Raw genomic sequence first — 15,517 nt, forward strand, 5'->3', positions numbered from 1 at the left:
CAATGATACTATTAATATATTTCCTTTGCACAGTACTTTACAGTTTTCAAAAAGCATTCAACTAAATCACCTCCCTGATTTTCATAATAAGCAGCTCAGATATTATTTGTTCATAGGTGAAGTAACTAACATACAGGTGCAACTCATTGGTATAAGAAGATAGTTCTTGATTCTAAACATCACTAAACAAAAAAATTAATATGCCTCATATAAAAGGGCTATAAATTTCACAGAATGTTAGAAGCAGAGAAAGCCTCAAGTCCAAGTTAAAGAAATTGAAACCTAGAAAGCTCGCAGCTTGCCTACATTAAAAAAAATTTGATCAATGGGAAAGATGGAAGAATTCAGGTACTCTTTTGTTCTTTTTATTACTGCTTTGGCAGTATGGTACCTTGACACAGCTCCATGATAGTTAGTCCTTATAGAAAATATATATATGACAAAATGTTTATGTCTTTGGGCAGTCCAGTTAGCACAACTGATTAGAACATAGAACTAAGAGGTCAGGATCGAGTGTTCAACCCCTCTTGATGAGGGATTTGCATTGAGAAAAATGTTGCTTCATGGCTAGAGTTTGCATGCTATCATCACTGCTGATTGTCTAATTGATGTGTACTTCTGACTAAAAGAACACATAGTTGAATGAAAAACTATCACCATCACACACACAAAAACAAACCCAACCAGTTCCTAGTGACAGTCAGTAATATTTCTGATTGCTAAGGATAACATACATACAGACCAAAAAATGGACAAAAGAAGTAAAAAACATCCACACTAAATAAAATTTATAAAAAGAAGGTAGAAAATAAGCACTTCACCCTCTTTTTGAGTATATTTTACATGGCTTCTATCTTTATGGCTTCTGTGACTTTGAAATGTAGTATATCATGAACCCAGTAAGTAGGATTTATTTTTAGTCCTGTATTCACTATGTCAAACACTTAACTATTCTATTTAATTATTTAAAAAAATACCATTACAATTATAGGAAACATATCACCTTAAAATATGAAGCACACTATTCAATATTTTTGGTCTAGAATGCAAAATTTACCACGTTCTGAAAGGCATCACAACTTCTCACTTGGAATTACACAAAACATAAAAAAAAATTAAAACATAATCTGCTACTATTACAAGTATATTAAATCCTAGTCTACTGGCACTAAACAACAGGATAATTCTTATCTACACAGTTGAATTTATACTTTCTTTAAGCAAAAGGAAATATAAGGAAGCACTATAAAATCAGCAAACATTGAAACTTAGGCTTTCTCTTGATTAGAAAAGAGTTTGTTATTATTATGCCTCCTGAGCTTAGGAATGCAGCACTACAGGTTTAAAGAACAGGAAAAGATCATTACTAAATACAAATCTAACTCTTAAAAGTTTAAGATTCTTCCCTGATGAAACTGTTTAGACTAATGAAGCTGTTGCAAATGAACTGAGCATTCGGCACAAAGGAGGTACCACGACTGTACTAATAGCACTTTAGTAATATGTAAAATTTATTTTAAAGCTTCACATTGTTATTCCTCTCCTGCTATCCTTTCTGCTTTAATGTGAAACAGCCATCAGTTATAATGGTAAGTTTAGTATCCCTACCCATTCACCTCACTTGCCTCTGTCTCTAAGTGTGCCAAAGGACACAAAAGGCCAACATTTCCTTTTCTTAGTATTCAAAGTCTTCTAAAACTCAAAGGAAACAAACAGAATAGAGAAACCTCGTAATATAAATACATACTTCCATATTCCTTATTTCCATTCAGGGAAATGGAATGCTTATAATAACAGTAGCTCTTAGCATAACCCAGCAAAAGAAAATGATTTTTGGAAAAAAATTTAAAAAGAATAAGGTCAGTATCACCAATTGGTAGAAGTAAAGGCAAGGTAGAAAAAATGTCATCAGCATATTTTAATCTGCTCCTAACACTAATAACTGATCACACGTCCTCTTCTGCTTTGGCTGCTGGAAAGTCTGAGAGCCAGACTTATTCTCGAGGCTTATTCTTTCCCTGTTTCATGGTATACATGCAAGCTGACTTACTCCTGGCTCTAGCTTACTGTCCTATTCCTAGATTTTTCTCAGTGTATTTTTTCTTAATCATTGATGAATAACTTTCTTTGACATGACAAAATACATGTATGTATGTATGTATATATATATTTGCATGTAAAACTGATTTGCATAACTGAAAGTGTATTTTTTCTTAAACTTTATTTTAAAAATCCATTATCTATGATGACATACATACAAACATGCAAACACACATGAAAATTACAGAATTAGTCTTGGTTTTCTTCACAATAAATATGGAACTTTTCCCTTGTCCTCTATAACAGAGGAAACTTAGAAGAAAAAATGGTAATATCTCTATGAATTTGTTGTGTTTCACGTATGGATTTGTAATCACCATCTATTCAGGTGTGTAAGAAATATTGTTTACTTTCACTTAAAGCAGAATCTGAGATTCCAGGAAATTTAAACTTTGTTGTTTTGGGTAATTGCCTCTTCCTTCCTAGGATTTTACATCCCAGGGATCTTACTCCTGTTCCATTTAAAATAAATTTCTGTATATCCTCACAGTATGTTCTCTATACCTTAAAAAAAGGGAACTATTAATTGTGAGCTTAAATTTATTAACATTCACAGCTATTCTTATCTCCTTCGCTCCTGTCTATAAGCACAAGGTGATCATCTTCCTGTTCAAGGCAAACCCTTCTGCAGATTCTCAATTCCATCTCTTTCTAAATTTGGGGGAATTCTGTTCTCTCTGTTGGCTCCTTCCTATGTGCCATGAACATGCTCAAGTGTCTGCCATTTTTCAAAATCAAAAATCAAAATCCTTAACCCACATTCCTTTCTTCTCAACTATCATTAACATCTTTCTTATTCAAGTTTATTCAAAGATCACTTTATAGTTCAAATTTCTATGCTTCTTTCCCTCAAATCACTCTTGAACTTACAAAAAACTGGCTTCTATACCTAATACTCTATTAAAACTACTCTTGTAGAGGTCACTAATGACCACCTAATTTCAAACAAAATGGATACTTTTTGCCCTCATCTTACTTAATCATTCAGAAACATCTGACTTTTTAAAAAAAATCTCCATCCTTGGCTTCAGTGGTATCAGTTTTTGATTCTACTCTTACCTCACTGACTTCTTGTTGTAAAAATAAGTTTATCTTAACATTAGTTGAGCACTAACAACAAGCCAAATACTGTGTTAAGAGCTGTAAATACTTAAAATAACTCTGTAAGATACGTACTATAATTCTCATTTTACAAAAAAAAAATGGTCTTGGAGAGGTTCATTTATATAAGGTCATGCAAGGGAGGGCTGTCAACTGCAAATCCCTGTAGCTTAACGACATCATTAGCAGATTTTTTTTAAAAAAAGTAGCAGTGAGAGGGGTCCTTGTGAAGCTTATCTTTGAGCCAATAATTGTTAACTCTTTATTTAGAACCGGTTATTTAGCTCTGTTAGATTCATGTAGATTAAAAAAAGTCTTTGAAAGATAACTGTTTAAGCTTCATAATTTTCAAAAATCTTTCAATAATCTTCTGCAATTCAGCAAAGAGAAGGAGCATCAAGAACCGGTATCAAGGTTTGTTTTTCAGTAAGTAATGTCAATTTTTGCAAGGTTATCGCATTGCTCTCAGCATTCTCAGACGCTGTCACTTTAACAACAGAGCACCTGCTGTCTTATCTCACAAGGATGGCAGGAGAGTTTTCCATAAAAACTCTCCCTATCAATGGGGTGAAACTACTACATACCATATTGCAATATCCAAGGTCTGGGCAAAAATCACACATTATTCATAAGTCTTAATAAAGGGTTTAATAAATGCTTCTATTATTCTACCAAGAAGCAACCCTAATTTAATGCAGCTAACTGAGCAGTTACAGTTGAGAATTCACTGGTGTAAAATACAGATGAAAGACTGTTACATTTACCCTCTTAAAAAAAAAAAAAAAAAAGGATGGGACATCTTCAACTGCTATCAGGGTTCTGCTTGCCTACGTGCCTACTGATTCTAACTGCAAGCAAATGATTCCCCACAGGCAGTCATCCAACAAACATCCTTGGTATTTGATAACCGTATTAGTTTCCTAGGGCTGCTGTGACAAAGTACCCAAACTAGGGGGCTTAAAACAACAGAAATTGGGCTTCCCTGGTGGCGCAGTGGTTGAGAGTCCACCTGCCGATGCAGGGGACACGGGTTCGTGCCCCGGTCCGGGAAGATCCCACATGCCACGGAGCAGCTGGGCCCGTGAGCCATGGCTGCTGAGCCTGTGCATCCGGAGCCTGTGCTCCACAACGGGAGAGGCCACAACAGTGAGAGGCCAGCGTACCGCAAAAAAAAAGAAAACAAAAACAACAGAAATTTATTGTCTCACAGTTCTGGAGGCTACAAGTCCAAAATAAAGGTTTCTGCTGGGTTGTGTCCTCTTTGACAGCTGTACGGGAGAATCCTTCCATGCCTCTTCTAGCTTTTGGTGTTTGCTGACAATCCTTGGTATTCATGTGCTTGTAGATGCATCACTCCAGCCACAAGGCTGTCTTTGCCCTGGGTCTTCATATAGTCTTCCCTCTATGCTGGTGGCTCTGTGCCCAAATATCTACTTTCTATAAAAACTTCAGTCATGCTGGGTTAAAGCCCATGCTAATGACCTCATTTTAACTTGATTAGCTCTGTAAAGACCCTATTTCCAAGTAAGATCACATTCTGAGGTACTAGGGGTTAAGATTTCAATATATTTTTTTGAAGGACACAATTCAACCCGTAACAATAACCAATTACTGTATATGCCAATAACATTGCTCCAAAACATGGGTTCTTCACATGAGGGTGGGAAAAAATTTTCATCTTTATTTTTCACTCTCATGTAAATACAGTATTTCCTACAATTATGAACACAGGCAACAAACTATACTAGTATTATTAGTGGCTCTTGAGAGTTTACGCCATAGAAACCACTGGTATTTTCATGTCACATTTCAGTGTTTGCAGTTATCCTCAAAATACCATTTACAGTCATTACTACTTTGAAATTACAGTTTTTTAATAGACTTGCTGTTAGATCTAGTTATTTAATTATTAATATATTAATAATGTATTAACAATGGCACATGTATTTTATTTCAGTAAAACTGATTTCGATTTAATTACATTTTATGCACTTATATTTTAAGATGGGGACTAAATTTTAAAAAAATCTTTCAATAACCTACAGCCCCAGTTAGTGAATTCTTACATTTCAGATGAGGTTTTAAAAATCTTTGTATTAAAAAATATGCAGGGCATTGTACATCACTTTTCAAACCTTTTTTTTCTTTAAACTATGATCCACTGTGAGAATATATATTTTAAATATAGCCCAAGACACAATCTTATTTCTCTCTCACACAACACAAAACTGAAACAAAAATATCACAAAACAATATTTACCCTTTCTGCACTCTGACATTTTCTATTCTATTTCTTTTCATTTAAAAATGCCAGTGTGACCTACTGAATTAATTTCACAACTATTCTTGGAGCATAAATTAAATAAGTCTTAAAAATCCTTTAGTGGCCTTCCTTTAGAAACTTCTCATACTATGATAGGTGAAAGGCTATTATTAACTGCTTTTCATGTACTATTTAAAAAATGTATGCCATCACTTTAGAGGTGCCATTTAGATGAGCAAATTGCTCAAGAGCTAAGCAGCTTCCATTTAGACAACTAGCTAAGAGTTATGTAAATTTTATAATTCCCATTTTATAATGGGAGCCTAAACTTATACTTTACCAAATACAGGAAGGAAAAAAGGTACAATAATTAATATTTTAGGCCTGAATCATTCTGAAACGACAAAAATGTCTTAAGTGAATAATGTTTAATTTCATTGAGGTATTTCCTCATTCACCACTATAAAATTAGGTAGAAACATTTCCCAAACTAACATTTATTTATGCCTAGGATAAAAAGAATTTTACCTGTAGTAAACTCGAAGTGTCTGGATTTCTTCTTCCAGTTTTTTGTATTGTTGAACTGCAGTTTCTCTGGCTTGTTGCATAGCTAACAACTTTGCCTGCAATTAATATTTTAAGAAACTTAATATTAGTTTGATACATTAAAATACAGTGCTATAGTATGAATAGAAGTCTTTAATTTCTGGGAGTTTAAAACCTATCATATTTTTAGTAGTGGTTCATAATTTCCCACAAAATAATCCAATTATATTAATAACAGAAATACTAAAGACATGAACATATTAAATTTACCAACTTTGCTCATTACTAAACTTCAACCTTATTCATCTGTATCATCAGATATATGCCTTTCTGCAATGTTTAACTTTATACACGGAATTCAGAAAGTGGAACGTGGGTTCAGAGCATTATCTAGAGATAAGCGCAGTGGGTGTTTCACATACAAATTTTATGTGGCTCCGCTGCCTGATTGCTAGATTTTCTTTTAACTTTATTAATAGAAACTCAGAAAATTCTAAATATGTTAAGCCATCTTTGATATTTAACATGAAAAAAAATACACAAGACTACAACCTGATTCTTACAGATATGATTTAACCTCTTCAATTCCTTTTCTGCAGAAAAAAAAAAAAATCTCTAAAGGGAGAATGGCAGCAATCTTGAATGTTAGAAATATTTTATTCAAGGGATGTTATTGTTCTTCTCTGCCTATAATATTCCAATTTTAAAGAGTCTTAATCAGTTTTTCAATAGGGTTCAAACTAGTAATTTTAAAAGAATTGCTACCTTCCAACCATCATTCCCACTGAATTTCAGGCATAGTCAAAAAGAGTTATCAACCCAACTTTTAAAGTATGGTACTGGTAAGTCAGATTTCAGTTTTGTTTATTCAAAGTTTAATTTCCATGAAAAGGCTATCTTTCACTTTAAATGGTGTTTGATAGATAACACAAAGCAAACTGGTATCACATACCTCACAAACTACACTAATTGTAATAATTAAAAAGTAATCAAAAGTTGGGGGCAGAAATTCACTAATTTTGCTGAAATCATATGACTTCACTGAAATTATTTTCTTGCATAAGAATGAAGTCACAAGACAAATTGTGAAATCTGCTCATAGGAAAATTAATGAGTGTAATATAAATGAACATTAGACAATGCCACTTTTCTATTTTAATAATGCAGAATTATAAAAGCATGCAGCAGTTTAGATCTTTGTATATAAAATTAGGCACTAAATTAATTAATTAGTTCTCTATCTGGGCTAGCAAATTTTAACAAAAAGTTACTTTTTAATTAAATTTAAGATGCTTGTATGCTTGCTTCAACATGTCACATTCTAGAATTATAGATGAAACAGTCTCAAAAATTATTTAAAAAGCATGTAAAGCTGGTTCTTGATGCCAATAATTAACAGCTTTGCCAGTTTTCAGTATACTATAATATGTGATTGAAATGGTAACTTGGAAGACCAGATACCCAATGCGACTAATAACAAATCAAAAAGAACTGCCCAAAAAAGATATATCACATTCAACTTACAAAACATCAGACATCCTGTTGCATGTAATTTAAGAAATATCAAATATTTGACAGGTAATTGAGAATTTGCTAAATAAATATGTGACAATGTTAAATACCTTAGATGATTATTTTGAAGATTTTGTACCTGGTACTTCTGCAAAAAGCGAACTTAAAATCCCCCAAAAACCCAAACCAAGAAACAAAACCAACACTGTTCTAGCTGGAAAAAGTCATAACGAAGATTCTGCCTAAGAAATTTCTACAATGAAAATGAGATCATGAGAACTGTAAATTCCCGTGCTTTGGTAATAATGAATATTTCACTTCTCTTCCTATATTTAGTTGGCTACGAAGATTTGGTGTTGCTTCATAGCAATCCACTTAATTTATTACTTCCAAATGCCTAATCTTGTATCTAGGCCCGGTGACTATGTTCAAAGTTATTATAAACTTTCTGGCATTACAAGCTCCTTCCGCTACTTTATCAGATATACGCTTACCTGGTCACCTTTGGTACAGTGATCCTGCTCAGTCTTGGTGGCTAGGATGAACTTCCTTCTCCACTACCTCAGGTATATCTGATCTAGATCGTTCAAACAGAGTAGTACATCCCACTAGGCCCAGAAGAAAACTGAATCTTGATGAGGTCATTTGTATCCTGGATCCTGGTATACCAGACAGATCTAGATCCATTTCTTGGACTTCCTGGGTACATAAATCTTTTTTTTTTTTTTTTTTGGCCTAGGCTAGTTTGAGTTGGATTTACGGTATATGCAATGTAAGAAAATTTAACTAACTTAAATGTGCCACTTACGTCTACTGCATTTCCTACTTCCATTATTAATATCATATAATTCCATCACATTATAAGTCAAAAATATATTTCATCTCAAAAACAAAAAATTAGCAAACAATATACTTTTCCTGTTTCTCTGTCATCATATTTCCCATATTTCTGGTAATTATTTGTAAATCTCCCACCCCCAATCTTCAGTACTACAAATCTCCTTCTGAAATTTCCAGTTACCTGTTTGTTATATATCCTTCCAGAAATAGCCTATACACATACAAGCATATATGTATATTTGCAACTAAATACATCTACTTACAATATTGATGGTACTCTTTACACACTGTTAAAAACCTTGTTTTAAATTTAAAAGAATTTTTGTTATTTTGCTTCCTATTAAAAAAGAAATCCTCCATCCCAACCCATGTGTTGCACTCACTAGCTACATTCCCTTCCTTCCCTCCAACCCCCAAAGTGAAACACTTCCATGATTTTGGGTTCATCATTTTCAAGAATATTTTATACGTTTACTATGTAGTTATGTACTTACAGATAATATATCTGATTGTTTACGCGTTTCTAAACTGTATATAAATGATACTCTACACATTCGCAGACAATTGCTTTTTTGGACAGTATTATGCTTTTGACTCTTATTTGTATTAATACGTGTATCTATTCTGATTATAGTTACCTTCACACGTTGTGAACATGTGCAGTACATTGGGATTACAGATATATTTGGACTTATTTTTACATGTTTTTCATATTTGGCATCCTTTTCCTTTGTTCCTTTTTCCCTCTACTTATACTGGATTAAAATATCTATATTCCCCTTTTTATTTACTATTTGGAATCTTTATATTTATATTCTACCTTGAAATTTTGGATAAACATACTTAAAAACATATTTTTGAGCAAAGCCTACAGTGAGTCAGAATTTCTATATACCATTAGCCCTCTGTATCTGTGGGTTCCACATCCACAGTTACTTGATGGCTGACTAAGGGACCTAAACATCCACAGATTTTGGTATCTGTGGGGGTCCTAGAACCAATGCCCTCCAGATAACGAGGGACGACTGTATGGACAACTGTACGATAAACATTTTACAGAAGTATAGCACTTTTTAAACTTGAATTTTTAGGCAAAAATTTTATTGAAGCAAAACATGCATCACATATGTAAGTATACACATGGATGAATTTTTTTAGGCAGGCTTATTGAGTTATAATTTAGACAAAGTAAAAATTCACCCATTTTTGAGGTACAGTTGTGTAAATTTTGAAAAATGTATAGAGTCATATAATAACAATCACAGTCAACATACAGAATATTTTCACTACCCCAAAGTGTTCCTTCATGCAACACTGCAGTCAATGTCCTTCCTTTACACGCAGCCCCTGGCAACCACTGATGTGATTTTCACCCCTATAGGTTTCTGTTTTCTAGAATGCCATATAAATATCATATAGTAGGCAGCCTTTTGAATTTGGCTTCTTTTACTTAATGCTTTTAACATTCATTCATATTATTACATGTATCCGTAGTTCATTCCTTTATATCACTGAGCAATATTCCATTGCATGGATGTACAATGTGTATATTCATTCACCAGTTGATGAATATTTGGATTGTTTCCACCTTTTGGCAGTTTTAATAAAGCTGCTATAAACATCTGCATATTGATCATTTTGTGGAAATATGCTTTCATTTCTCTTGCTTACATAAACACCAAGGACTGGAATTGCTGGGTCACATGATAAGTGTGTGTGTTTATATACTTTAAAAGTTATATACTCTATTAAGTTATATACATTATAAAGAAACTGCCAAATGTGCTGCCTAAATTGATAAAACTTAAAAACATCTGTGTTTCAGCAAGGGGAACCATAAACAAAATGAAAAGACAACCTACGGAATGGGAGAAAATATTTGCAAATGATGCAACCGACAAGGGATTAATTTCCAAAATATACAAACAGTTCATACAACTCAAGAACAGAAAAGAACAAACAATCCAGTCGAAAAATGGGCAGAAAAACTAAATAAGCATTTCTCCAAAGAAGACATACAGATGGCCAAAAGGCACATGAAAAGATGCTCAACATCGCTAATTATTAGAGAAATGCAAATCAAAACTACAATGAGATACCACCTCACAACAGTCAGAATGGTCATCATTAAAAAGTCTACAAATAACAAATGCTGGAGAGGGTGTGGAAAAAAGGGAATCCTCCTAGACTGTTGGTGGGAATGTACGTTGGTGAAGCCACGATGGACGACAATACAAAGTTCCTCTAAAAACTAAAAATAGAGTTGCCATATGATCCAGTAATTACACTCCTGGGCATATACCCAGAAAAAACTATAATTCAAAAAGATACACGCACTCCTATGTTCATAGTAGCACTATTCACAATAGCCAAGACATGGAAACAACCTAAATGTCCACTGACAGATGAATGGGTAAAGAAGATACATATATACAACAGAATACTACTCAGTCATAAAAAAGAATGAAATAATGCCATTTTAGCATCATGGATGGAACTAGAGCTTATCATACTAAGTGAAGTAACTCAGGAAGAGAAAGACAAATACCATATGATATCATTTACATGTGGAATCTAAAATATGACACAAATGAACTTATCTGTGAAACAGAAACAGACTCACAGACATAAGAGAACAGACTGTGGTTGCCAAGGGGGAGGTGGTGGCGGAGGGATGGAGTGGGAGTTTGGGGTGAGCAGATGCAAACTATTATATATACAATGGATAAATAACAAGGTCTTACTGTATAGTACAGGGAACTATTTTCAAAGTCCTGTGATAAATCATAATGGAAAAGAATATAAAAAAGAATGTATATATACATATGTATAGCTGAATCATTTTGCTGTACAGCAGAAATTAACACAACATTATAAATCAACTATACTTCAATAAAAAACAAAACAAGGGCTTCTGTGGTGGTGCAGTGGTTAAGAATCCGCCTGCCAATGCAGGGGACATGGGTTCAAGCCCTGGTCCAGGAAGATCCCACATGCCGTGGAGCAACTAAGCCCACGCACCACAACTACTGAGCCTGCGCTCTAGAGCCCATGGGCCACAACTACTGAGCCTGCTGTGTGCCACAACTACTGAAGCCCGTGTGCCTAAAGCCTGTGCTCCACAATAAGAGAAGCCACCGCAATGAGAAGCCCCTGCTTGCCACAACTAGAGGAAGCCTGCGTGCAGCCACGAAGACCCAATGCAGCCAAAAATAAATAAATTTATAAAAAAATAAATTTATAAATTTATAAATAAATTTATTAATTTATAAAAAAATAAATTTATAAAAAACAAAACAAAACAAAAACCATTTGTGGTTAACTATCAATACAATAGCAATGCCATTTGTTGAATGCCTTCTATGGGTTGGACATTGTACCAAGTACTTGAAATCCATTACTATAGTCTATCCTGACAATCAACCTATGAGATAGCTCCTAGTATCCCTATTTTGCCGGTGATAAAACTGAGGTTCATGAACATTAAGCAACTTGTAAATATAACAGAGCTAGTGACTGACAGAACTCAAATACATATTCAAGCTTATTTGGTCCAAAATACATATTTCTCCCTTATACTTCAATATACAGCATTCTGGGATGTATGTGTGTATGTGTGTGTGTTGTACCTTTTCTCTTTTTTTATTTCCAGTTTTATTAAGATAAAATTGACACACAACATTGTATTAATTTTAGGTGTACAACGTAATGATTTGGTGTATATAGATACTGCAAAATAAATACTACAATAAGTTTAGATAACATCCGTCACCTCACATGATGACAAATTTTTTTTCTTGTGATGAAAAGTTTTAAGATTTACTCTCATAGTAACTTTCAAATATATGATTCAGTATTGTTACTATGCTGTATATTATCACTTCTCCAGAAATTATTTACCTTAAATGACTGAAAAAAAACGTTGGTTAACTAATGTTAGGTTAACCTTATAATTAAGTATCTCATTATTCCTAAACTATATCTTTAGCAATGCCATCTAAATAGGACAACCATTCGTACTACTACTGGATTAGAAATGAACTACATCGTTTCCTTAGAATTTTTCCTAGTAATGTGGAATGACAAAGAAAAGACTACACTATTCACATCACTGAACACTATTTGTTATGGATATTGTGGAGAAACCACTTTTATCTTACTTTAACATCTTGTTATGTTTGTTTTTGAATGTGTTTTTAATAGTAATAGTCTGATACAGTTAAGCCTTCCTTTGGAACCTGCAAGACCATTAACAGAAATCTGTTTTTATCAGAGAACAGAGGCATTTGATCTTTTTTTTTTTTAACATCTTTATCGGAGTATAATTGCTTTACAATGGTGTGTTAGTTTCTGCTTTATAACAAAATGAATCAGTTATACATATACATATATTCCCGTATCTCCTCCCTCTTGCGTCTCCCTCCCACCCCTCCCTATCCCACCCCTCTAAGTGGTCACAAAGCACCCAGCTGATCTCCCGGTGCTACGCAACTGCTTCCCACTAGCTATGTATTTTACATTTGGTAGTATATATAAGTCCATAGGCATCTGATCTTATGTGTGATATCTGCTAAATAAAGAAACATACAGCACAAATTAAATCACGGAATCAAATGTTAGACCTGAAAAGGATCTCAGAAGTAATACAGTCCCCTACTTTTTTTAGGTTAGGAAATTGTTGCTAATACAACACGTTTAGGGAAACATTTGGAAATTGTTCAAGGTTTCATAGCTGGTTAGAAGGAAAGTTGGAACTAGAATACAACTATCTGGAAAATATTGCTTATTATTAACATGCAATTAACATGTGTGTTAATTGTTTTGATAGAAGTGTTCTACAGAGTAACCACAAGTATATAGACTGTGCTACATTATTAAACACATCTGTAAGATACCTTATTAGATGTTTTCAAACAATATGTCTAATCACACAATTGCTCAAACAATATGACTATAGCCATTCTAGTATTTGACTTTTGAACCTCAGAAGCATGTTAAGAACCTAGTAAAGAAACACTGCAAAAGGATATCTAAAGAAATTAGAAGCTACTATATCAGAAAGATACAAATTACTGATTTCAATTACATTTCCCCTTCACAGGAAGACTGGGATTGTCCACCACAGTATATTACTACAGTGTATTGCTCTTCAAAGGTTATTCCTCAGAGGTTGTTAGGTTTTGTCCTCATGTCATGTCTCTCAGACCAAGGATGATCAGGTTCTAGACTTAAAAGCAGTCATATATGCACTGTCTAGTGATCTATCATCTGACGTGAGAGAGCAAAGAAATGCAAGCAGAAATAAAAACATTCATAGGCAGACAATGGCCTATGAGCAGTTAGCAGAAACCATGAAACAGAGAAAAGGAGGGTAGAGAGAAGTATGCAAGAAAGAGAGCACAGCACAGTGATTAAGAACAAACTTGGATTTGACTTCCAGCAATTAGTTCTTTGAATTATTCTATAAATAATTGAACAGGTTAGAGCCACTGAACCTCAATTTTCTCTTTGATAAAATGGGGGTGATAATCATCATGTCTCACGATGATTATACAATGATAAAATGAGATAACTTACCATACTGTATAGCAATATCAAAGTGAACAAATATATAAGCTGTACAATAGATACGATTAAAACTTTGATGTGAAATTATTGTGGAAATAACTTTATGTCAGTAAGGAATAGCATTGTATCAAGTAACAGGTCAATAAGGTGAGAAGGAATTGGGCTTAAAGTGTAAGTTCAAGCCATGTGGTCATCTAAAGCATGGTTGTTAAGGACTATGATCATAATAAATACTTTAGACTTGTGAGCCATAAAGATTCTGTTGTAACTACTCAACTATTGTTGTAAAGTGAAAGCAGCCATAGACAATATGTAAATGAACAAGCATGGCTGTATTCCAAAAAAACTTTATTTATAAAAACAGGCAGCCGGTCCAGAGGCCATAGTCTGCCGACTATGTATCTAGAGTGCCAGAGACTACAGGTTTACATAGAGCCTACTGAATATCTGTTGGTCTTTATAAGCTTTTGGTTAATGATACATGGGGAAATGAAGAAAGGAAATGTTTGATTTGTCTAGATGAACATGTTTCTGGGGGCGATGAAACAAAATACCTGAAATTCACACTGTTCTAGAACAGGTTTGCCAGGGCACATAATGATAGGAAGGAAAAAAAGGAGTTAATAGTGGTTGTATGGCAACCATGTGCTTGCATGGTAACACTGCATTGTGACAGGAAACCATCTTGTCAGTGAGCCATGATTTCACCTATTGTATATAAAGCAAAATAAATGAATTTAAAAACCTTGCAGCTTTAAATTCTATTTTCCCTGATATTAATAGAGTTTCAACAGCATTCTTTTTATTTGTGTTTGCATGGCGTATCTTTTTTATATCCTGTTAACGTCAATCTTCTTTACATGCCTAGGTTTAGACGTGACTACTGTAAACAGCATAAAGGCAGACGTGAGATATTGCGAGTTCGGTTCCAGACCACCACAATAAAGTGAATATTGCAATAAACAAAGTGACATGAATTTTCTGGCTTCCCAGTGCATATGAATGTTATGTTTATACTATACTGTAGTCTATTAAGTGTGCAATAGCATTATGTCTAAAAAAATGTGCATACCTTAATTAAAAAATACTTTATTGCTAAAAAATGCTAACCATCATCTGAGCCTTCAGTGAGTTGTAATCCTTTTGCAATAGTAACATCAGAGATCCCTGATCACAGATAACCATAACAAATATAATGAAAAAGTCTGAAATAGTGAGAATTATTAAAATGTCTGACACACAGTGAACAAATGCTATTGGAAAAATGGTGCTGATAGACTTGCTTGACAAAGTGTTACCACAAACTTCCAATTTGTAAAAAACTCAGTATCTGTGAAGCGCAATGAAGCAAGGTGCAATAAAATGAGGTTTGCCTGTATTTTTTTCCAGTCTAAAAATATTTGTCTTTTAACTGGGACATTTGATCATTTTATATTTAATGTAATTACCTCTAGATTTGGGCTTAAGTATACATTCTTATTTTGTGCTTTCTATTTGTCCTGCTAGTTGTTACATTTTTGTTTTAAAATTACCTTTTCTTGTTATATTTTGGGTTCTTTTATTATCACATTTCCTCTTCTTTATTTG

The 15,517-nt window shown here is 33.8% G+C and overlaps 1 protein-coding gene across 6 annotated transcripts in view; it reads right to left on the bottom strand.

Moving 5' to 3' along the window:
* The window catches only part of MIPOL1 (mirror-image polydactyly 1), a 327,507-nt gene that overhangs the window by 93,266 nt on the left and 218,724 nt on the right, over positions 1 to 15,517 (bottom strand). For all 6 annotated transcript variants that reach the window (XM_060143284.1, XM_060143302.1, XM_060143275.1 and 3 more), the window contains one exon: positions 5,993 to 6,087. In XM_060143284.1, coding sequence (XP_059999267.1) covers positions 5,993 to 6,087 — 95 coding nt within the window. The remainder of the gene's footprint in view (positions 1 to 5,992; positions 6,088 to 15,517) is intronic.

This window comes from Lagenorhynchus albirostris, chromosome 1, assembly GCF_949774975.1.
Source record: "Lagenorhynchus albirostris chromosome 1, mLagAlb1.1, whole genome shotgun sequence".
Classification (NCBI taxonomy): domain Eukaryota; kingdom Metazoa; phylum Chordata; class Mammalia; order Artiodactyla; family Delphinidae; genus Lagenorhynchus; species Lagenorhynchus albirostris.